Genomic DNA, 23394 nt, shown 5'->3' on the forward strand with positions numbered 1-23394 from the left:
AAAATTAAGAGTGGGCAGAAAAAGAACTAATGAGTGGAAGTTACTGAGGTACACTTTGGCTCCATGTTTGGAGAAGCTGTCTAGCTAGAGCTATCTAATAGCTAGAAATGTCACACAGATGCCAAAACATCTTTCAAGAGCATTTTAGGAGGGATTGCTTGGGAAGGAAAGCTGGAAAAAGTGACATCTTGGTTACTTCCTTCTGTAAGACTCTGTGATTAAAATGAGTTAATTTGGAATGTTTCCACAATTTGTCACATTTGTATTTGCACTTTGAGTTACTTGGAAGAAATGATATGTAGCAACTATTTTCTCAGAAATAAAGTGAGGCAACATAGAGAAAAAGACATGCTCTCCAGGGGCCATTATTATTGCCATTATTATCATTTATACAGTGGTTAAGACAAGCAAGGGCTTAAGCAAGTAACCTCTTGAGATTTCTTAACTTTGTGATTCTATGATACCAAGGGAAAACATTCTATTAAATTAGGTCACTGGGGGTTTTACCTGCAACTCATATTACTTAAGCTTCGGTTCTAACATGTAAATTAACATATCAGTGTACCAAGAAGTTCCAAACACCATCATTATTTGGTATGAAAGACTTGTCACTAAATGATGCTTTTTACTTTATTCAAGAGCCTTCAACAGAACATCATTAGCACAGTAGCTTTTAGCACCAGTGCTCTAAAAGCCAAAGACTCCCTCAAGAGTTCCAGTTATAGACAGACAACTTGTTTTGGGCTGGCTTACCTGAGTTTGTTGTTGCAATAGGAGCAACGGAAGCAGCTGATGTGAAACACCTGCTGGTTGGCCAAGAGACGCTCCATTGGATAGACTGTCTTCTGACATTCCACACAGGTCTCTCTTGCAGGTGCCTGAAACTTCTAGGAAAAGGAAAAAGACAACTTTAGCATGGGCAGCGATGAGTTAGCACTGTCTTGAGATGGGCCCTAGAATTTACTTTGTCTAAGGGCTCTCTTAGCTGATCAGTCAACTCTTATGGAGCACTAAACCTGCTACCATTCTATCAGCTGAATCTTTAAAGCCAAGAGGCTCTCTTGATATTCCCTTCCCAAACTGTCTGGCTGCTCTAAATGCAGCAGCCACCAAGGATAGGTGGAGCTAGGTCTGGATTGTAAAGAAAGGCTTAGACAAGTCATGACCCACATAAAAAATGTTAGGAGCAGGGAATGGGGGAAGGGACAGGGAAGGGATGGGGGAAGGGCAGGAATTAGGAGAAAATGTTATCACACACAGAAGAAAGAAGTTTGATTCAAGTGCCAAGTAAACACAGGACAGATTCTAAAGGGGATAAATTTCAAGGAGCGGAAGAACATTTGACTTTGGGAATAAGGAAAGACATTTCAGTAAAGTCCCTTTTATTCTCCTCTGCTTATAATCTTGATTTGTTCAATCAACTAGACATAATATTTTTAAACAAGTCAAAACTGACACACAAGTGGAACAATTTATAAGAGACACAAACTATTTTATTAGGACACCAGAAGGAAGCATAGCCCATTAAAGCTATAGGTTTCATAATACTTCTAAAAACCAATGGAGAGAAAAACGGAAGCCATGGGAAATGCACTGGTTAATGTATTAATGACAGGGAGTTCATGGACTGTTTGTAAAGTTGGAACAAACATGGGCACAGTGGTTCTACATGACAAACTCAATCCTAAAGAATATAAAACAGTTGGTATTCTAGCACTGGTAAAAGCCAGAATTCCAAAAATATTATAAGCTTTTACACGATAAGAAATACTTACATTGGCTGGGCGCAGTGGCTCATGCCTGTAATCCCAGCACTTTAGGAGGCTGATGTGGGCAGATCATGAGGTCAGGAGTTCGAGACCAGACTGGCCAACATGGTGAAACCCCGTCTCCAGTAAAAATACAAAAATTAGCCAGGCATGGTGGTGCACTCCTGTAATCCCAGCTACTCGGGAGGCTGAGGCAAGAGAATGGCATGAACATGGGAGGCGGAGCTTGCAGAGAGCCGAGATCGCACCACTGCACTCCAGCCTGGGTGACAGAGCGAGACTTCATCTCAAAAAAAAAAAAAAAGGAATAGTTACATGGCTACTAAGGGGTGGGGAGGAGGTGGGAATACAAAGTCCCTAGGTGTATGGGAGTTAACTCTTGACTTGTCCAACACAAACACCTCAACCAGCAGATGCAGGAGGCAGCTTAGGTGGCCTATGAAAAGCTTTCATAGGCAATTAGGAGGTGCTTTTGCTGCCATGATCAGCCTGGACTCACCAGAAAACACATGATGGTAAGTAACGCGAACTAATCCCAAGGCCCAGGACCTGGATAGTTAAGCCTAAAATGAACCAGGTTATGGGCAAGATAGAATTTTGAGTAAAAAAAAACCAAAACAGGCTGGGTGCAGTGTCTCACACCCATAATCCCACACTTTGGGAGGCTGAGGTGGGCAGATCACGAGGTCAGGATTTCAAGACCAGCCTGGCCAACATAGTGAAACCCCGTCTCTACTAAAAATACAAAAATTAGCCAGGCATGGTGGCATGTGGCTGTAGTCCCAGCTACTCAGGAGGCTGAGGCAGGAGAATCGCTTGAACCTGGGAGGTGGAGGTTGCAGTGAGCTGAGATTGAGCCACTGCACTCCAGCTTGGGCAACAGAGTGAGACTTCCTCTCAAAAAAAAAAAAAAAACCCAAAATAGGCCCATAAAAATTCAGACTGCTGGTTCACTTGCCACATGATTCACTAGGAGGTGAAGCAAAAAATATAAATGGTTTTCCAAGTAGATTTGGGCAGGAAATGAGAGGAGAAAATGTGCATAAAATGAAAATAAAGAAATCTATAAAAGGAAGTTTAATAAAATTAGTGGTAGACTCCCAAGTAGTGCCCAAGGGATTTCAGAAGGAAGGAACAAAGCTGAGTGGAAATGGCTAGTTACCAGGACTCTGCTTCATTCTAGGGGCAGTGTCCTAAAAAGAAACATCTAAAGAATCAAAAGACCACAGATTACAACCTAGTTTACCAAGCATAAGGGAGGTATTTAAATATGACCAAATGTTATTGTAATGAATGTTGTTGCAAGTAATCAACACATTTTAGTATTTGGAACTCAGAATTATTTTTTTCTTATATGGACACTGCTAAATGGAGATATCTTTGCAGAGTTTTAATTAAGTTTTCTCTAAAAGGACTAGGTCTTTGTCTAGGTAGGAGATAAACTGGCCAGGTGCGGTGGCCCACGCCTGTAATCCCAGCACTTTGGGAGGCCAAGGCAGGTGGATCACTTGAGGTCAGAAGTTCCAGACCAGCCTGGCCAACATGGTGAAACCCTGTCTCTACAGAAAATGCAAACATTAGCTGGGTGTGGTGGCAGGCGCCTGTAATCCCAGCTACTCGAGAGGCTGAGGCACAAGAATTACTTGAACCCAGGAAGCGGAGGCTGCAAAGAGCTGAGATCTCACCACTGCCCTCCAGCCTTGGAGACAGGGCAAGACTTTGTCTCAAAAACAACAACAAAAGGAGAGATATTAAAAAGCAGAGTAGGCCGGGCGCGGTGGCTCGCGCCTGTAATCCCAGCACTTTGGGAGGCCAAGGTGGGTGGATCACAAAGTCAAGAGATCGAGACCATCCTGGACAACATGGTGAAACCCCATCTCTACTAAAAAATACAAAAATTAGCTGGGCATGGTGGCATGGGCCTATAGTCCCAGCTACTCGGGAGGCTGAGGCTGGAGAATCACTTGAACCTGGGAGGTGGAGGCTGCAGTGAGCCGAGATTGTGCCACTGCACTCCAGCCTGGTGACAGAGCGAGACTCCATCTCAAAAAAAAAAAAAGGCAGAAATTTTTGGTGTAATAGTATAATGGAAGCTATTGGAGAGAGCCTGTGCAAATCATAACTCACACAATGTAAAAGTAGGACAAATGTATTTATCAGATTAAAAGTAATTTTCAGTTGCAGAAAGGGAATTCTTCATTTTTTTGTTTTTATTTTTGAGACAGAGTCTCGCTCTGTCACCCAGACTGGAGTGCAGTGGTGCGATCTCGGCTCACTGCAAGCTCTGCCTCCCGGATTCAAGCGATTCTCCTGCCTCAGCCTCCTGAGTAGCTGGGATTACAGGCGTGTGCCACCACACCCGGCTATTTTTTGTATTTTTAGTAGAGATGGGGTTTCACCATGTTGGCCAGGCTGGTCTTGAACTCCTGACCTCAAGTGATCCTCCCACCTCAGCCTCCCAAAGTGCTGGGATTACAGGCGTGAACCACTGCGCCCAGCCTGGAATTCTGTATTTTTAACACTTGAAATAGATGTAGGAGAGTAAGTGCTCATTCTGGTCAGTAGACACAGCAGGAGACAGAAACTTTACATGGGATAAGAGGAGATGGATGCTGTTCCGCTAAAGGGGAATGGAAGGACGCACAGCATGCCTCCACCACAAATACACGAAGGGGAGGCACACACTGTGGGACGGGGAAGCAGCCCAGGGAACAGAAGGAAAGGAGAACCTGTGAGAAAGCTGAAAGTTGAGCTCACATTAGGAGGAAAGTGGAAGGCAGGAGCAGAAATTAGGTACCGGGAGCAGGAGGCAGAAGCTGGAAGAGACAAACAGGAACCTTTAATGAGTACACAGCATTTGGTGTGCCCTGGAGAGCTTTACTGCAGCTGAGCTGAAACTCAGAGACTCAGATCCAAGAATAAGACCACATTTTTCTTTTTTTCCTTTTTAAGTAACTCTGCTAATCATGGCAAAATCAGCCTCACTCGTATCTACCTGAGGCTGGAACATATCCCAGCTCAGGAGAGCGAGCTTTTATAAGTCTTCACCCACACAAGGAGTGTCTCATTAACAATTCTTTAGTGTCTTACTACCTCCCACACCTGACCCACATCGGCTCTCTCTTTAATAGAGCCTTCACCCACACGGAGCGAAGTCTGTCTTCCTCAACATCAAGTTAATAGATTGCTAGCTCCCATAATTGACTAACCTCAAGCTTCTAACTAGCCAGACCTATCAGAGTCCCATTATTCCTATTCATTTCTCACATCAACCCTTTTCAATATTATTTAAGGTTTACGCAGCAGCTGCTGCCTAAGCGCCCCTTCTAGTTTCATAAAGACAAGAGGGTCCCGACATGGTAAAATGCCAACTCACAGCGGCTCCGGCTGTGCCTCCCCTTTATTTTCTCTGTCCTGGGCTCTCAGCCACTTTTCTGTAATTGCCCCCATGTCTATTCAGACAACAGGAAGCATAGTCAGTGCCCAAAAATCTCTACCATTATCACAGGCCTGGCATACATCCTGCCCATGCCTTCATGGCATGCTCAGACTTGGCACAGCCATGTTTAAAACACTGCCAATATGACAATGTTAGACATTTTTTATCTTCACAATATATTTTTTCAGTTAGTAAGAGATTTTTTTTCATTCCCCTTCTCCCACCTTTTGCCCCTACCAAGTAGAAAGTTAAACACCAGGTGTCTTATCAAAGTTCACATAGTCAGTAACAGAATTAGAATTCAAACTGCAGGAGAACAGCCTGTTGCATGGCAAGAGTGATGCCATCTTGGAGTGAAATCGCCATGCTAACTGGTGGTTTGACTCCTGTGTACCAAGGTGTTCTGCAGCAAAGTTTTTAAACAATGCCTGTAGCATAGATTATCCCTCATAAAGGAAATACTGCCCAGAGCATAGATAACCCCTCATAAAGATGCTTATCCAATCACTCCAGTGATAAGTTTTGCGAGAAAGTCAAGCGCGACCAGCTGCACATGTTTCATCCTAAAACCTTGCTATATAAAGGATATTTTCTGGAGAGCTGGTTCAGGGATCCACTGTCTCATGGCCTCCTAAACATCACTTCTGTTCATAAGCTCCTATTAAATGTTTCTTTCTGAGAAACTGGATTTGTCAGCCTCTTTCTTTGGCTTCTCAGCTCCCTCAGCCTTTGTGGGTAGGTCTGCATAGACCTGCTCATTGCACAAACTCAGAACTCCTGACTCACAAACCAAGAGAGCATTTTCTAAATTGTCCTGGAATGTTAAATTTCCACAACCAAGGGAAACCCTTTGGGGAGGAGAGCAGATGCTAACCCAAATGAAATTAATCCTGCTACAGCAATTTGAACAAAGTATGGTCTTCCCTTTGTTTCAAATAAAAATATGCAGATAATATCTTCAGGATATTCTAGAATGAATGAGGTAATCTATAAATAATTGATGTTCATAAATACTGTCTTTCCCATTTGAGGGATATTATAGACCCTCTGTTGATTACCATCCACTTAAAGATATTTTTCTAACAAATTTGCATGGCTTCATTTACATTCTTTTACCCTCTTGTCTCATATATTTTTTAGTCTAATAGAGGCCCCAGTTGTGGTGTGTGTGGGAGGGAGGGGGGAGCAGCTGACAACAGACATTGATGTTAACTAGCCTTTACACATAGTGAAAGAAGATGAAAATTCTGTATTGATGTCAAGCCTCTATTCCTCAGAATACCACAAAATGCCTTTCATTCCTTCCAATTTGTGTAAAATATTTAGGTAATGAAACTGAAATTCTTCACCACACAGCAAATGGTTGGACCAGCCCTGTGCAGCCTTAACTCTTCCTCTGGTTTTCTGTAAAACTCTTTGTGAAAGCATTTTGGGGAATATTCATATCTTAAATAGAGTGCTCTATACAGAGAAGAAAGGACAGTCCTCTGAAAAGGCAGTAATAGTGAGTGAGTGAGAAAAGATTCTAGATGCTCTCCTAGCATAATTTTGACAGCTTTGCAAACCAGCATAAAACCTCCCACTGTGTCTCCAGGGGGAGGAACAGCTGGCACGACACCGAGAGGGGCAGTGCAGTGTGTGCCGCCCTCTCACACAGACTGCCGTGTTCTCTCTCAACACCCATCAGCAGAATGCTGTGAGGAGGCCTGGGACTTGGTTGTCCCGGGCATACTGAGGGCAGACAGTTGTTCCCTAGGGCCAGTCACATCTTCTTGCCTCTTCCTCCCCTATCCTCTCCTCTGGGAACATTTAGGGGATGATTTCTTTCAAATGGGAGGACATAAAGCCCGAGAGATCTCTGAGTCTCTTGAAGTAGAAAGGGCCTGATGCTTCTCACAGAGTCCACTAAGCTCTGCTCTCAGAATAACACCCTTTTTGAGAATGAACCTGTAACTTCATTGGTACCAAGTCTTACCAACTAAGCTCTGTGGCCAGTGTTCAAAGTGTACAGAATCCTTAAAGACCTCCATCATTTTTTACTTTATTAAGCTAAAATATGAAATGAATTGAGTCTGTACCTTAGATGTCCTCTTTTCAATAACAGGCAGGCACTAAGAAACAGTTTTTTCCAGGATGTGTGGGATCCAAAAGTCTATTCTGAGTGAACAAGTTTATTCTTAGCTGTATGTAATTTCCCAAAGTGGAGAAACAACTTCTGTTCATAGTCTGCAGCCATGAGACCAGTTCTGCCAGCAGGTCTTCCTATAAACATTTACTAAAGTATCTATATATTTGCCTGCAGACTGTAAAGGGGAACTCTGAGGAAGAGCAAATAAATTGCCCTTAAATAACAGTGGAGATGTAACTGGGTTCCACCAGGCTCTGTACACTATGATCATCTGAGCTCTGGACCACAGGCAAACAGCCAGGCCCATTTACTCTGGTCATTACACAATGCTCAAAACCCAAGGTGTGTGTCTATGCAGGCAGGGCCGTCCGCATTCTACTGCTGAGTGACCAGTGCCAAAGGAGTAGGCATGGGTCTGAGGCAGACACAGAGACAGTTTTACCTCCGTTTCTTCTCCCTGGTGCCAAAGGAGACCTAAGTGAGGTGTGCCCCTTCACATACCACTCGTCCGCTCAGACCATGAAACTTGAGTGGGGAGGGATCCCCATCCTGGACAAGGAAGTCTGGCCAAGCAGTTGAAGGAGGGATGCAAGACTGCATTGAGAATTCAAATAGTCACAAGAACAGATTTTAGTTCTTAGATTTCCCCAGGTCCTGGGTTATACAGAATCCATCACCAAGTTAGATTTGCTAGCCGTTCTTGATCCCCAACCATGACCTGAGCACTCACATCTAGGCAGCATTGCTGTCAGAGAGGAAAGTAACCCTGTGGGATCTGCTACTTTGTGAGACTCCATATTCTGACAGAGAAAGTGCTGATGGCAGCATCAGCCAACCTTCAAGGCCAGAACACAGCCATGTGGAGCACACGTGCAGATTCAATCACCATGATCCTGCCCGTTCTTCTTGGACTTGCTTTCTCTTTCTGCTTTCTTTACCTTTTGTTCCTTTTCAATAAACCTTATTCTTCTCATAAATCTCTGCCTCCTTTAAAATTTTCATGTTTATCTTTTTCACCTTGCTCACCTTTTAAATCCACCCTTTAAATCCTGGGTTCTCCCCTTTCCTCCTTTTGTTCCAAACCCTCCCTGATCTCCCCTCCTCTTTATGGTTTGTGTGCAGTAAGACTTTCAGCTGTGGACCAATCATGCTCACAGTCAGAGGTAGAAGCACGGCAGATGTGAGCATGAGTTGGGAGCAGCACATACCACCTTACAACTCATTCTATTTATTGAGTTTCAAATGTTAAAACTTTTGAAACACAACCCTGCTACTTAAGAGAGCACTAGAGGAGAAAGACACTAAAGAAGTGTAGGTAATTCAAGTGGGTGAAGTAGCCCCTCATTAGCAAGCTAGTCAATTAAAAAAAGTCAGCTAACAAACCTAAAATAAGTTTTGACATTTTTAATAAACATTTTTGGCTTATTTTTATGGGAATATGTTTGCCCATAGAAGATGAAAAGACGACTTTTAAAACTTGGGTAATAAAAGCAGATCATAGATCGAGGAGTGTAGCTCTGTCACCCAGTCTGGAGTGCAGTGGCATGATCTCGGCTCACTGCAACCCCCACCTCCTGGGTTCAAGCGATTCTCCTGCCTCAGCCTCCAGAGTAGCTGAGATTACAGGTGCCTGCCACCAGGCTCAGCTAATTTTTGTATTCTTAGTAGAGACGGGCTTTGGCTTTCACCATGTTGGCCAGGCTGGTCCCAAACTCTTGACCTCATGATCCACCCACCTGGGCCTCCCAAGGTGCTGAGATTATAGGCATGAGCCACCATGCCCGGACCATTCAATTCTTTTTTTTTTTTTTTTTTTTGAGATGGAATCTCACTTTGTCACCCAGGCTGGAGAGCAGTGGTGCGATCTTGGCTCACTGCAACCTCTGCTTCCCAGGTTCAAGCGATTATCCTGCCTCAGCCTCCTGAGTAGCTGGGACTACAGGCATGCACTACTGTGCCCAGCTAATTTTTGTATTTTTAGAGACCGGGTTTCACCATGTTGGCCAGGCTGGTCTCAGACTCCTGACCTCGTGATCTGCCCGCCTCAGCCTCCCAAAGTGCTGGGATTATAGCTGTGAGTCACTGCACCCGGCCTCAATTCTTAATATCTAATATTACACCCTTAGTATAAGTGTTGCTTGAATGTCCTTTTTTTTTTTTTTTTTTGTATTTTTAGTAGAGACGGGGTTTCTCCATGTTGTTCAGGCTGGTCTTGAATTCCTGACCTCAGGTGATCTGCCTGCCTCAGCCTCCCAAAGTGCTGGGATTACAGGTGTGAGCCACCACACGTGGCCTCATTTTTTTTTTTTTTTTTTTTTTTACAGAAAATGGGCTGGCCAGCCCTCATTCCAGCGGACACATTCTTTTGTTAAAAATGTTAATGACATTGTTTAAACACCAGGTCCTTAAAAAAAAAAAAGTAGGAACAACAGGGCCAGGTGGGTTTGGTGGCTCATGCCTGTAATCCCAGCATTTTGGGAGGCCAAGGTGGGGGATTACTTGAGGCCAAAAGTTCAAAACCAGCTCGGGCAACATAGTGAGACCCCCATCCCCATACAAATGTAAAAAATATATTAGCTGGGTGTGGTGGCATGCGCCTATAGTCTCAGCTACTCGGGAGGATGGCTTGAGCTCAGGAGATGGAGGCTGCAGTAAGCTGTGATCACACCACTGGACTCCAGCCTGGGTGACAAAGTGACACCCTGTCTCAAAAAAAAAAAAAAGCTAACCACTAATCAGGTTAAGGTCAAGCTCTGGAGATCAGGAAGCCACTATCTTTAAGGTGAAATTGCACATCTCGTCGAATGTGCTGATTTTAGTTGAACAGATTTTTCCTGGCTGGGCAGTGGCTCATGCCTATAATCCCATCCCAGCACTTTGGGAGGCCAAGGCAGGCAGATCACCCAAGCTCTGGAGTTTGAGACCAGCCTGGGAAACATGGAAAAACCATATCTCTTAAAAAAAAAAAAAAAGGCAAGGCAAGGTGGCATATGCCTATAGTTCTAGCTACTCAGGAGGCTGAGACAGGAGGAATGCATGAGCCTGGGAAGTCAAGGCTGCAGTGAGCCATGATCACACCACCATACTCCAGCCTGAGCAACAGAGCAAGACCCTGTCTCAACAAAACAAAACAAAAACAAAAACAAAACAAAACAAAAACAAAAACAAATTACAGGTGTGGTGGTTCACACCTGTAATCCCAGCACTTTGGGAGGCTAAGGCAGGCAGATCACAAGGTCAGGAGTTCGAGACCAGCCTGGCCAACATGGTGAAATCCTGTCTCTACCAAAAAAATACAAAAAAATTAGCCGGGCATGGTGGCGCATGCCTGTAATCCCAGCTACTTGGGAGGCTGAGACAGGAGAACTGCTTGAACCTGGCAGGCGGAGGTTGCAGTGAGCCGAGATCATGCCACTGCACTCCAGCCTGGGTGACAGAGCAAGACTCTCTCAAAAAAAAAAAAAAAAAAGGTAGTAATAATAAACAAACAAAAACAAAAATATTAAAAAATCACATTATTTTGTTTAACTTCAGGTTTTCTTAAAACTTTCATGAGTTTTCCAGATTTCAAACTGAGAGTCATTAGTGAGCCTTCTCGCTCCTGGGCCAAAGACCTGAGCAGAGGCAGCAAGATTTCCAGGGAAAGTGACTGGCTTCAGTGTGCTCTTCTGTGGCATTATCATCCCCAGGAAAGCAAAACCAGGTTATAATCAACATCATCATCATAAAAGGTACAATTAGCTCTACCAGTAGACCAATGTCCAAAGGCTCAGAGAGAAATTGCCATCATACCTTTATTGCTTTGGGAGGAGAACTTTCAGAAAGACTGGAGGCTCTGGCATCTGGACTTAGTGGCTTGGGATGGACAGGCTGTTCAATCTCACTCTTAACCTGGGAGTCACCTGCTTGAGTTACAAAAGGAAGATATTTTACAGTATCTCATGGGATGTCTTAGAAAGCGTTCTTTCGAAAAGCAAAGTTTGGGCACTTCCATTAATGACAGATCCTTCCAACACCAGGAAAAACACTGCTTTTCTGTTGAAGAATATTCGAACACTAACAACTATGGCTCAGGTTTTCTCTGGTCCTGTCAGAAATCAGGTTCTCAGTGAGGAGGCTTTCTTACCCTCTGCCACACGTAGCAGAAATCCAAACCACTCTGTATAAAGAACTTTCTTCCTTGTACCATTTGTCATTTTTAAAGGCCATTTATAGACTTGGATGTCTTTTTGGTCATTAACATTCCTAATAACTTCTTCTGAAGTGTTTCAACTGAAGTTGGAAAAAGGGGGAAATGTGAGGGCAGAAATTTTGCACCGTGTGTGTGTGTGTGTGTGTGTGCATTTGTATATGCATGTAACCTGATACTGTGTTTTTGGTCAGTTCTATAGCAGATATCCATGGATGAAGATTATGGAAAAGGGCTCCATGAAGTTTTTTTCATAATCATTGAAGTTCCAACTCCTGAGTTACTTTCCTGCCAAAGTGAAGAGGTGAGTCAACAAAGTACTAAAATATTAAGGCTTATTTTTCAAAAAAATGTTTCATAAACCTAGTCAAAACTCAGAAACATTTCTAGTCCAAGAAAAATGATTGCAAAAAAAGAATGTTTCTGGATTCAAGCAGAAGGAGTTTTTCTTTTTTTTTTTTTTTTGAGACGGAGTCTCGCTCTGTCACCCAGGCTGGAGTGAGTGGCGCGATCTCGGCTCACTGCAAGCTCCACCTCCCGGGTTCTGGCCATTCTCCTGCCTCAGCCTCCCGAGTAGCTGGGACTACAGGGGCCGCCACCGCGCCCGGCTAATTTCTTTTTGTGTTTTTAGTAGAGACGGGGTTTCACCGTGTTAACCAGGATGGTCTCGATCTTCTGACCTCGTGATCCGCCCGCCTCGGCCTCCCAAGGTGCTGGGATTACAGGTGTGAGCCACTGCACCCAGCTGAGTTTTTCTCCGAAATTTTAAGGTAGGATTTACTAGAGATCTGTTTAATTCATAATTCTATTTTAGTTGTGGGGTTTTCAGTGTCCACTAAACTAATTAGCCTGTGGAGACGCTAGAAATCCAAATATATATATTTTTCTTTTTTGTCTTGTGACCTACAAGAAATTCACATATATATGATACATATATACACACATATATATGATACATATATACACATATATGATACATATATACATATATATGATACATATATATACACACACACATATATATATATTTTTTTTTCAGACAGAGTCTCACTCTGTCACCCAGGCTGGAGTGCAGTGGCATGATCTTTGCTCACTGCAACCTCTGCCTCCTGGGCTCAAGTGATCCTCCTGCCTCAGCCTCCCTAATAGCTGGGACCACAGATGCACGCCACTACGCCCAGCTAAGTTTTGGTACTTTTGGTAGAGACAGGGCTTCACCATGTTGCCCAAGCTGGTCTCCAACTCCTGAGCTCAAGCAAACCGCCTGCCTCAGCCTCCCAAAGATTACAGGCATGAGCCATAGTGCCAGGAAACATATATATATATATATATATATATATATTTTTTTTTTTTTTTTAAGATGGATTTTCACTCTGCTGCCCAGGCTGGAGTGCAGTGGCATGATCTTGGCTCACCGCAGCCTCCGCCTCCTGGGTTCAAGCAATTCTCTTGCCTGAGCCTCCTGAGTAGCTGGGACTACAGGCACCCACCACCACACCCAGCTAACTTTTTGTGTTTTTAATAGAGATGGGGTTTCACCACGTTGACCAGGCTGGTCTTGAACTCCTGACCTCAGGTGATCTGCCCGCCTCGGCCTTCCAAAGTGCTGGGATTACAGGTGTGAGCCACCGTGCCGGGCCAGCGACATATATATATATATATATTTTGTTGTTGTTGTTGTTGTTGTTTTGAGTTGGAGTCTTGCTCTGCAGCCCAGGCTGGAGTGCAATGGTGCGATCTCGGCTCACTGCAACCTCCACCTCCCAGGTTCAAGCAATTCTCCTGCCTCAGTCTCCTGAGAAGCTGGGATTACAGGCGCCCGCCACCACGCCCAGCTAATTTTTGTATTTTCAGTAGAGCCAGGGTTTCACCATATTGGCCAGGCTTGTCTTGAATTCCTGACCTCAAGTGATCCACCCACCTAGGCCTCCCAAAGTGTTGGAATTACAGGTGTAAGCCACTGCACCTGGCCCAGCAACATATATTTTTAAATTGGCTGGGCACAGTGGCTCATGCCCGTAATCTCAACACTTTGACAGGCTGCAGTGGGAGGGTTGCTTGAGGTCAGGAGTTGGAGACCAGCCTGGGCAACACAGTGAGACCTTTTCTCTACAAAAATATTTAAAAATTAGCTGGTTACGGCTGGGTACGGCCAGGCGCGGTGGCTCACGCCTGTCATCCTAGCACTTTGTGAGGCCGAGGCAGGTGAATTGCCTGAGCTCAGGAATTCAAGACCAGCCTGGGCAACAGGGTGAATCCCCGTCTCTACTAAAATACAAAAAATTAGCCAGGCATGGTGATGTACGCTTGTAGGTACTCAGTGAGGAGGTACTCAGTGAGTAGGTACCCAGCTACTCAGGAAGCTGAGACAGGAGAATCGCTTGAACCTGGGAGAGGGAGGTTACAGTGAGCTGAGATCGCGCCACTGTACTCCAACCTGGGTGACACAGCGAGACTCCCTCAAAAAAAAAATTAGCTGGGTATGGTGGTGTGTGCCTGCAGTCCTAGTTATTTGGGAGGCTGAGGTAAGAGGACTGCTTGAGCCCAGGAGTTTGAGGCAGCAGGGAGCTATGATCACACCACTGCACTCCAGCCTGGGCAACAGAATGAGACCCTGTCTCTAAAAAATAAAATAAAAAGTTATACTGAAAATCAGAATCAAAAATGGACATAGTCAAGTAAAAAAACAAAACAAAAAAACACAACACATTTTTGTCTTTGGGAAAAGGGAGGCTCAAAATGACTCTAAAATAGAATGAAAGGTGACAAAATTCACTGTCAGCAGGAAAATCCCTAGAACCTGGCTAGGAGGTTGACTATAATATACATTAGATAAACAGGGAAAAAATATATCTTTAACAGATTATTCAAATACTTATTCACTAAAGAATAGGTATTTATGAATAACATTATAAATGAATAAAATCTGTACTGGCCAAACTTCTGTTAAAATGAAACTTCAAAATCAGTTTACACAGCTTTAACTCTGAAAGGGTTTGGTTCAAAAAGTAGGATAAATTCAATGAGAGAAGCATTACAAGTATTCAGTTTGTCCCAAGTTAACTATATTTAATTGAATTTAACTTCTCTCTAAGCCATGAAGTGTGTAAAGGATATTCAAGCATCAGCCCTCAAATGCAAGTAGAGGATTTAGTATGTTCTCAGCAGTGACAGTAATGGGAACACTCCTGAACCAAATACAGATAGAAAACAAGGACCTTATCCTCCAGATCTAAGAAAGAATGCTTACGGGAGTCATCTTCAGCAGGGATGGAACGGACTGCCAGGCTATTCTCAGTTGCAGAAATCTACAAAAAAAAAAAAAAAAAAAAAAAAAAAAAAAGGTGTGTGGGGGGGATTAAGAGTCATATTAAAAATAAAAGAGCAAACTGCTGTTAATACCATAAAAACCTGCTGACTCCAGTCAGTCACTGGCTGCCTGGAGGAAATAACGGGCACCAGAACAGCTGAGCATTTAAACAAGAGGCAGCAAAATGTCTTTTATGAGGATATTAACATGCCTCTCAATTACAGAGTAACCCGAGAAACAGACTGCACTCAACTGCCAAAAGTGTGCATCATCTCCCTTTATAAAACAACTTCTAAACCATATTTTTCCGCTCTCAAAAAACAAAGCAAAACAAAGCCCTCTATCAAGGAGAGCAAAGCTCCTCACCATATAACCATAACTCACTCCAAGGAAAGGTAGAATATTTAAATTTAGGAACTATTCTTATTTTTAAATTTTCCTAATTCTTATTTCCCAACCAACTACATCCTGCTGAAACGAACTTGCCCATATAGAAGACCTTTTGATAGTTATAAAACAAATTTACCTAAAACTAACCTCAGTATTATCTTCGAGGACAGTTTCCCTTTTAATCCCAGTCTCAAAATGGCAATGTTTAACAGGATGGCAGATCTTACGTACAGGTGTTTATATCATTTTCCCAAAAGCTATCAAATTTAAATAAAAGAACTCTCTATTAGAGCTCTCCCCTCCTTTCTACTGGCCCCCACGCCTTCCTGGTATCTTACTCCACATCCAAAATCATGAAGAGTCCACAGGTGACCCAATGTGCACTCTTCACATAATTTCCTTTTATTCAGATGCCATGGATTTTATGGGCAATGCTGAGTGTTTTTATCAGGATGTCTGACAAACTGAATAGATTTACAATGAAGATTAAGTTGCTGGCTGACTGCATCTGAATTTCAGCATGGTCATTTTTTCTGCTACTCTCTTCATTACAGGAATTCTGACATGGCATAAAATAAACCGGTATAATTACAGCCAGCATTGATTGGGTGTTTACTATGTGCCAGGTATTCAACTGATCGCCTTACAAATGTGCTATTTTATCAAATGATATGAAATAAATTTTCTGAAAGTTGGGCATGCCTACAAAAAGCTCTTCCGTTCTTAAGAATTAGTAGGTACCTCCATCCCAGGATGTTCTTCTCTCACTTCTAATTTGGTCACCTTGAAACCGTGAGGTTGGCCGGGCGCGGTGGCTCAAGCCTGTAATCCCAGCACTTTGGGAGGCCGAGATGGGCGGATCACGAGGTCAGGAGATCGAGACCATCCTGGCTAACACGGTGAAACCCCGTCTCTACTAAAAAAATACAAAAAACTAGCCGGGCGAGGTGGCGGGTGCCTGTAGTCCCAGCTACTCGGGAGGCTGAGGCAGGAGAATGGTCTAAACCCGGGAGGCGGAGCTTGCAGTGAGCTGAGATCCGGCCACTGCACCCCAGCCTGGGCGACAGAGCAAGACTCTGTCTCAAAAAAAAAAAAAAAAAAAGAAACCGTGAGGTAAACTTTTTTTTTTTTTTTTTTTTTTTTTAAATGGAGTCTTGCTCTGTTGCAAGGCTGGAATCCAACGGTGCAATCTCAGCTCACTGCAACCTCTGCCTCCTGGGTTCAAGTGATTCTCCTGCCTCAGCCTCCCGAGTAGCTGGGGTTACAGGTGCCCATCACCACACCTGGCTAATTTTTGTATTTTTAGTAGAGTAGGGTTTCACTATGTTGGCCAGGATGGTCTCAGACTCCTGACCTCAGGCGATCTGCCCACCTTGAGTTCCCAAAGTGCTAGGATTACAGGCGTGAGCCACCTTGCCAGGCAAATGTCCTTTTTTTTTAACAAGCTGAAGTTCAAATAACACTTAGGTATTGGTTAACAAAAGCTAGGCAAACAGCCAAAAGGATAGCTAAGGGTCTGAAAAATATTGCGAATTTTAAGGCAGCTGAGGGTTTGTAAACCTACAGCATGTGCTTGAAGAATATGTATTGTCTTTACCTCCTTTCTTCCCCACCCACTTCATGATTCACAATTGCACTAATGTCCTTTTAGGCTATAATTAAAATGTTCTAATCTTCCAGTTCAGTTCAGAGTTCCAGTTTCAAATCAGCATGAAGACAATGAAGAAGGAAACATGAATTTAGATACAGGGACAATTCAAGCATTATTTCCCAAATGACTGTTTCCCAAACTACACTCCTGGGATAAAGATGGAGATATTTCAACACTGGGAATATTTTTCTCTAAAAATTTCCAATTTTTTTTTTAGTATATAAGAAAAACTTCAAAAATATTTAGTCAGTTATTCTTAAGAAATAATCTCCCATTTAAAACATGAGAAAACAGACAGTTTAACAAGATAATTAACTTAATACATGGCATGTGCCTCATGGGCTAATGCCTGAGTCCACTGTTGCAAGGATATATGCAATTTATGGGGGACTATAGGATCACGTAACACATGGCTGCCAAGTATTTTGTCTTGTTATTCCAACATACATTTGTGATGTTTTTATAAAATAAACTAATTTATTCTAATATATATATTTTTTCTGTTCTGGTCTTTGAATCAAATGTTGTAGCCATCAGTCTGAGACCATTTTTCTGTGGGTCTGCTTTGATTCAAGTGTGTAGTATATCTCATGAGTTCCTGTTAGTATTCTGACAATATACCATCCTACTTTGTAAAGTCTGTTGTAGTCAAATAAGTTTGAGACAGGGCGCAGTGGTTCACGCCTGTACTTCCAGCACTTTGGGAGGCTGAGGCTGGGGGGATCGCTTGAAGCCGGAAGTTTGAGACCATTCTGAGAATTATAGCGAAACCCTGTCTCTACAAAAAAAAAAGATAAAAATATAGGCGTGGTGGTGCACATCTATAGTCCCAGCCACTTGGGAGGCTGAGGCAGGAAGATTCCCTGAGCCCAGGAGTTGGAGGCTACAGTGAGCTATGATCATACTACTGCACTCCAGCCTGGGTGATAGAGGAAGACCTCGTCTCTAAAAAAATTTTTAAAATACAAATTCCAACTAAGCTTGAGAACTGTTGCTCTTAACCCATTTTAATGATCTCCATATCTTTTGGAAGAATGGCGTGAAGGGTGTCAATATGTATAACAGAAGCAATGGCTTTTCTCCTAAGATTAAATCACTGTAATGGATTTGAAAACCCTTTCTCCTCATCTAACATTTGATTATCATATTGACTGAAAGATTAAAAGGACTGGGCAATGGGCAATGGTAGAGAACATGATAATTCCCCTGACATAAATATTGTTACTTATTTCAATTAAGCCATTCATCTAATGATAAATATGTAACACACAAATGTGATTTGCTTAAAATCTTTTAGCGGCTTTCCCCTGCTGCACTACATCCAAACCCTTAAGTGTGGCATATAAAGATTTTCCAGGCCTTACCCTAGCCCTCTCCTTCCGCCTATCTCTCACCGCAGCCTATGTGTACCTCACGCTCCAGCCAAGCCAGCAAACCTGTAATTCTGGCCAGGCACGGTGGCTCACAGCTATAATCCCAGCACTTTGGGAAGCTGAGGCGGGCGGATCACGTGACGTCAGGAGTTCAAGACCAGCCTGGCCAACATGGTGAAACCCCATCTCTACTAAAAATACAAAAAATTAGTCAGACATGGTGGTGCGCACACGTAATCCCAGTTACTCGGGAAGCTGAGGCAGGAGAATCGCTTGAACCTGGGAGGCAGAGGTTGTAGTGAGCCGAGATCACGCCACTGCACTCCAGCCTGAGTGACAGAGCAAGACTCCATCTCCAAACAAACAAACAAACAAACAAACAAACAAACAATCCCTGTAATTCCTCAGTAAGCCATCATCTCTGGTTTCCAAATCTCTGTTGTATGTGTCTGGAATATCCTTCTATTTCTAACTCAACCTTCCCCTCACTCACTTGGCATACTTCCACACATTCGTCAAGACTCAGCTCAGACATCACCTTCTTGAGGACGTCAGGTTAAATGTCTTTACTCTGAGCTTCTGTGGTCCTGTATAACCCTCTCACAGCCTCACAGCACCTATCATACATTTTTATGATAGCTGACCTCTTATTAATCTCTCCTCTACAGGCTGGTCTTGAACTGCTGACCGCACGTGATCCACCCGCCTCAGCTTCCCAAAGTGCTGGGATTATAGCCGTGAGTGACCGTGCCCAGCCAGAATTACAGGTTTGCTGGCTTGGCTGGAGCATGAGGTACACACAGGCTGCAGTGAGAGATAGGCGGAAGGAGAGAGTTAGCCTTGCACATAAAGACCACATGGAATGATTTGTCAATAAGTTTTTAAGCTTATTATTTCCTATGCTTACTTAGCATAGTGACTGCCTTTAATAATAATATGAGTGAAAGAGTAAGATTTTCTTGCACAAAATGTGTTACATGTTTACTTAAATTAAGAATATATGAGTATCTGAAGATAATCTCTAATCAAACATATTTTTATTTGTGTAAATTTTTTTCCCAGGAGCATGGAATCAAGTTGCCCTGACTCTATGCTCTCCCAAATAGATTTTTTTTTTTTTTTTTTGAGATGGAGTTTCGCTCTTGTTGCTTAGGCTAGAGTGCAAGGGCACGACCTCAGTCCACTGCAACCTCTGCCTCCTGGGTTCAAGCGATTTAACTGTCTCAGCCTCTGAGTAGCTGGGATTACAGGCATGCACTACCATGCCTGGCTAATTTTGTGTATTTTTAGTAGAGATGGGGTTTTCTCATATTGGTCAGGCTTGTCTCAAACTCCCGACCTCAGGTGATCCGCCCGCCTTGGCCTCCCAAAGTGCTGGGATTACAGGCGTGAGCCACCACACTCGGCCCAAATAGATTTTTATTTTATTTATTTATTTATCTTTGAGACAGAGTCTTGCTCTGTCACCCAGGCTGGAGTGCAGTGCACTCAGCTCACTGCAACCTCCACCTCCCAGGTTCAAGCGATTCTCCTGCCACAGCCTCCTGAGTAGCTGGGATTATGGGTGTGCACCCCTACACCTGGCTAATATTTATATTTTTAGTAGAGACGGGGTTTCACCATGTGGGCCAGGCTGGTCTTGAACTCCTGACCTCAGGTGATCCACCTGCCTCGGCCTCCCAAAGTGCTGGGATTACAGGCGTGAGCCACTGTGCCCAGCCTCCAAATAGATTCTTTAAAATCACTTCAGTTCTTTGCCTTCTGAGCATCTGCTGAACAAAATAATTTTCCAACGAAGGTTCATTATTTGGTCAGCTATAAGTTGCAGAGCTCCTCAACTGAAATTATGTGACCTGCAAAAATGACAATCTGTCCTGGCAGCTGTTACCAAATTCCCAGACACTCTACATCCTAGAGTTAGAGTTGTTTCTAATTTCAAGCACCTAATTTAGAACACATGCTTCCTTGGCAACTGGACGTCAGACTTTTCAACCTACCTTTTCCCCTTCCTGATGGGTGATGCAGACCTCAGGACCTGGGGGCACATTCTCCTTTTGCTCCATTTTATGAATTTTGATTTCGCCACCACTGGCTTTCAACTCATTCTACAAAATAAAAATAACTGTAAAAAAATTTTTAAAGTCCCATCATTCTATTCTCTTCATAGCACATCTATCAGATAAACTTGGAATGTTAAAAAATTCTTCTAAGAAGCCTCAGGTCAAATCAACCCCCTAACTCTCACAAGCAAAACCCATTGACTAGTGAAATGACAAAAGCAGCTTTGTGGACACATACCTCAGAGTTAAATATCTGTAGGCTAGTGTAAAACTGGATTGCTCATTAGAATACAGACATATCAACACAGGCACACAGAACACCCCAAGCATACAACATTCTTGTGATTCACTCTTCTAGCAGCAGAGCTTGTGGTAATGCAAAGCTTGTGAGTTTTATCAGAAAAGACCATTCTGGAGCAGGGGAAAGGAGATGCCAAGTGCCAATAATAGAAAATATACTGACCATACATATATAAATGCCCGGCCTGGAAAGAGAGACAGGGATGATGTATACATATAAAAACTGAAATTATATTTAATGATACCATAAAGCAACCTTTTTGGTGGGACTTTCAAAAACATGTTTTTCATATACAATTCATATATTGTACTAAAGACATAATTTATTTTACTTCTTATAACAGAGCCTCAACATAAAAAAGCATGCATTTTATTGTCATAAGGAATAAGCAAATTGCATTTTTTTCCTTGCAAGGACACTGGGGCGAATATTACAATTAACTTCATCTATTATATCTAAAATCAACATAGAGCCTGGGCGCAGTGGCTCATGCCTGTAATTCCAGCACTTTGGGAGGCTGAGGCGGGTGGATCGCCTGAAGTCAGGAGTTCAAGACCAGCCTGGCCAACATGGTGAAACCTCATCACTATTAAAAATACAAAAAATTAGCCGGGTGTGGTGGCACATGTCTGTAATCCCAGCTACTCAGGAGGCTGAGGCAGGAGAATCGCTTGAATCCGGGAGGCAGAGGTTGCAGTGAGCTGGGATCACACCATTGCACTCCAGCCTGGGGAACAAGAGCGAAACTCCATCTCAAAATTAAAAAAAAAAATAAAATAAAAGCAACATAGAGGTCAATGACTATAGACATTTCCTACCACTGATCTGTTAATATGTAGTAATCTAGTACTTTTTTGTTCTCTGTGACTCTTTAGGCATGGGAGGAAACAATTTATGGCCACAGGGCCAATGAAAGGAATGTGAGTATGACTTAGTCACCTAGGGATGGTATTCCAGATTACTGCCCACAGCTCTGGAGGTGCAGCTGTGAGGAGAAGCTGGCAGCTAGCACTGCAGAACATTATATAGCCCAACAACTCATTCCTGACCCCGTCTGGAAGCCCCACCTCCAGAACTGCTGCCAGAGAGTATGTATGTGCCTTGTTACAACCATATTCTGTTAAGGGTCCTGGGAAATTCTTCGGGGATGAGACAAAATATACTTTTTACAAGAATTCCTGAAGACTTTTCAACTCTTTAAATCTCCAGAGCAGGAGAACTGTAATACAGAAATGGTGAGGAGTTAAAAAAAAAAAAAAAAAAAAAAAAAAAAGAAAAAAGTTACTCAACAGGTTTCCCCACATAGGGAGTCACCTGGTGGGAATGTTTGCAGCAGGAGGGCACTGAGAAGCAGTAAAATCTGGTAACAAGAGGAAGTTCAGCTTCACAGATCCCAATTTGCTGTATCTCCTGACCTGCCTTCTAAGAGAAGTCTAAATTTGCTCACTTTTCACATTCACAGTGCCTATCAGCCTGTGATACTCCACTTTGCTAATTGACTTACACACATCATCTCTTCTTAAAACATAAAGTTGTTAAAATTACAGTTAAAAAACCAAGATGAAATTATTCATCGCCCAGAGAATTAGTCCACCAAATACTATTAGAGAATGTATGCTTAATAATGTGGGGAACAGAAGACTTAACTCGCAGAACACACATTATGGTTTCCAATATGCGCCACATTTCAGTCTGCCTAGGAACAAATACAATTCAATACTGTTCTTTTGATTTTGTTAGACAATTAGGACATCAAGAGATTAATGGTTTGTAATTTGAAATCTTAGAACAAATGCTTGAAGGATACAAAAATATGTGTGTGTGTATTTGTATCGATGTGTGCGTATATATATATATATATGAAGAAATGGCATTTAAAAGGTAATGTCTGTTTTCTTTTTTTGAAATAGAGTCTCACCCTGTCACCCAGGCTGGAGTGCAGTGGTGTGATCTCAGCTCACTGTAACCTCCATCTCCTGGGTTCAAGTGATTCTCCTGCCTCTGCCTCCCTAGTAGCTGGGATTACAGGTGTGTCCCACCACACCCGGCTGATTTTTTTTTTTTGGTATTTTTAGTGGAGACGGGGTTTCACCATGTTGGCCAGGCTGGTTCTGAACTACTGACCTCAAATGATCCACCTGCCTCAGACTCCCAAAGTGTTGGGATTACGGTGTGAGCTGCTGTGCCTGGCTAAAAGGTAACTTCAATTAAGCAGTTCTGTAGTGTCAGCTTACCCGTTAAGCACAGGACAACTTAAAGGGGAAGGACTCTCCATAGTATTTTGAATATCAAATTTTTTTTTTTTTTTTTTGGAGATGAGGTCTTGCTCTGTTGCCCAGGCTGGAGTGCAGAGGCGCAATCTCAGCTCACTGCAATATCTGCCTCCTGGGTTCCAGGGAGTCTCCTGCCTCAGCCACCCAAGTAGCTGGGATTACAGGTGCCTGCCACCACACCTGGCTAATTTTTGTATTTTCAGTAGAGACGGGGTTTTGCCATGTTAGCCAAGCTGGTCTCGAACTCCTGACCTCAGGCAATCCGCCCGCCTCAGCCTCCCAAAGTGCCGGGGTTACAGGCGTGAGCCACCACACCCAGCTGAATATCAAAATTTTCATGCTTACTGAGCATGTCACCTTCTTGTGATTTCTCCCTTTTTCTTATCTACTATTCTACTTCTTTAGGAAAACAGTACATCGTAAGGATTAAAGATTAAGTAGATGATCTACTGTATGACCCCTTCATATGAAATTTCCAAAATAGGCAGATACATAAAGACAGGAAGTAGAT

General features: G+C 43.0%; 1 protein-coding gene across 4 annotated transcripts in view; it reads right to left on the reverse strand.

Moving 5' to 3' along the window:
- LIMA1 (LIM domain and actin binding 1) overlaps positions 1–23394 on the reverse strand; it is a 106340-nt gene that overhangs the window by 5685 nt on the left and 77261 nt on the right. For 2 of the 4 annotated variants that reach the window (XM_050748654.1, XM_050748656.1), the window contains exons 7-10: positions 20247–20354; positions 14776–14833; positions 11129–11241; positions 754–887 (exon numbers count right to left, since the gene is read on the reverse strand). In XM_050748654.1, the coding sequence (XP_050604611.1) occupies positions 754–887; positions 11129–11241; positions 14776–14833; positions 20247–20354 (413 nt within the window). Of the gene's footprint in view, positions 1–753; positions 888–4526; positions 4586–11128; positions 11242–14775; positions 14834–20246; positions 20355–23394 lie in introns of all 4 variants that reach the window. The other 2 variants (XM_050748657.1, XM_050748655.1) reach the window with 2 other exon arrangements.

Source organism: Macaca thibetana, chromosome 11, assembly GCF_024542745.1.
Source record: "Macaca thibetana thibetana isolate TM-01 chromosome 11, ASM2454274v1, whole genome shotgun sequence".
Taxonomy (NCBI): domain Eukaryota; kingdom Metazoa; phylum Chordata; class Mammalia; order Primates; family Cercopithecidae; genus Macaca; species Macaca thibetana.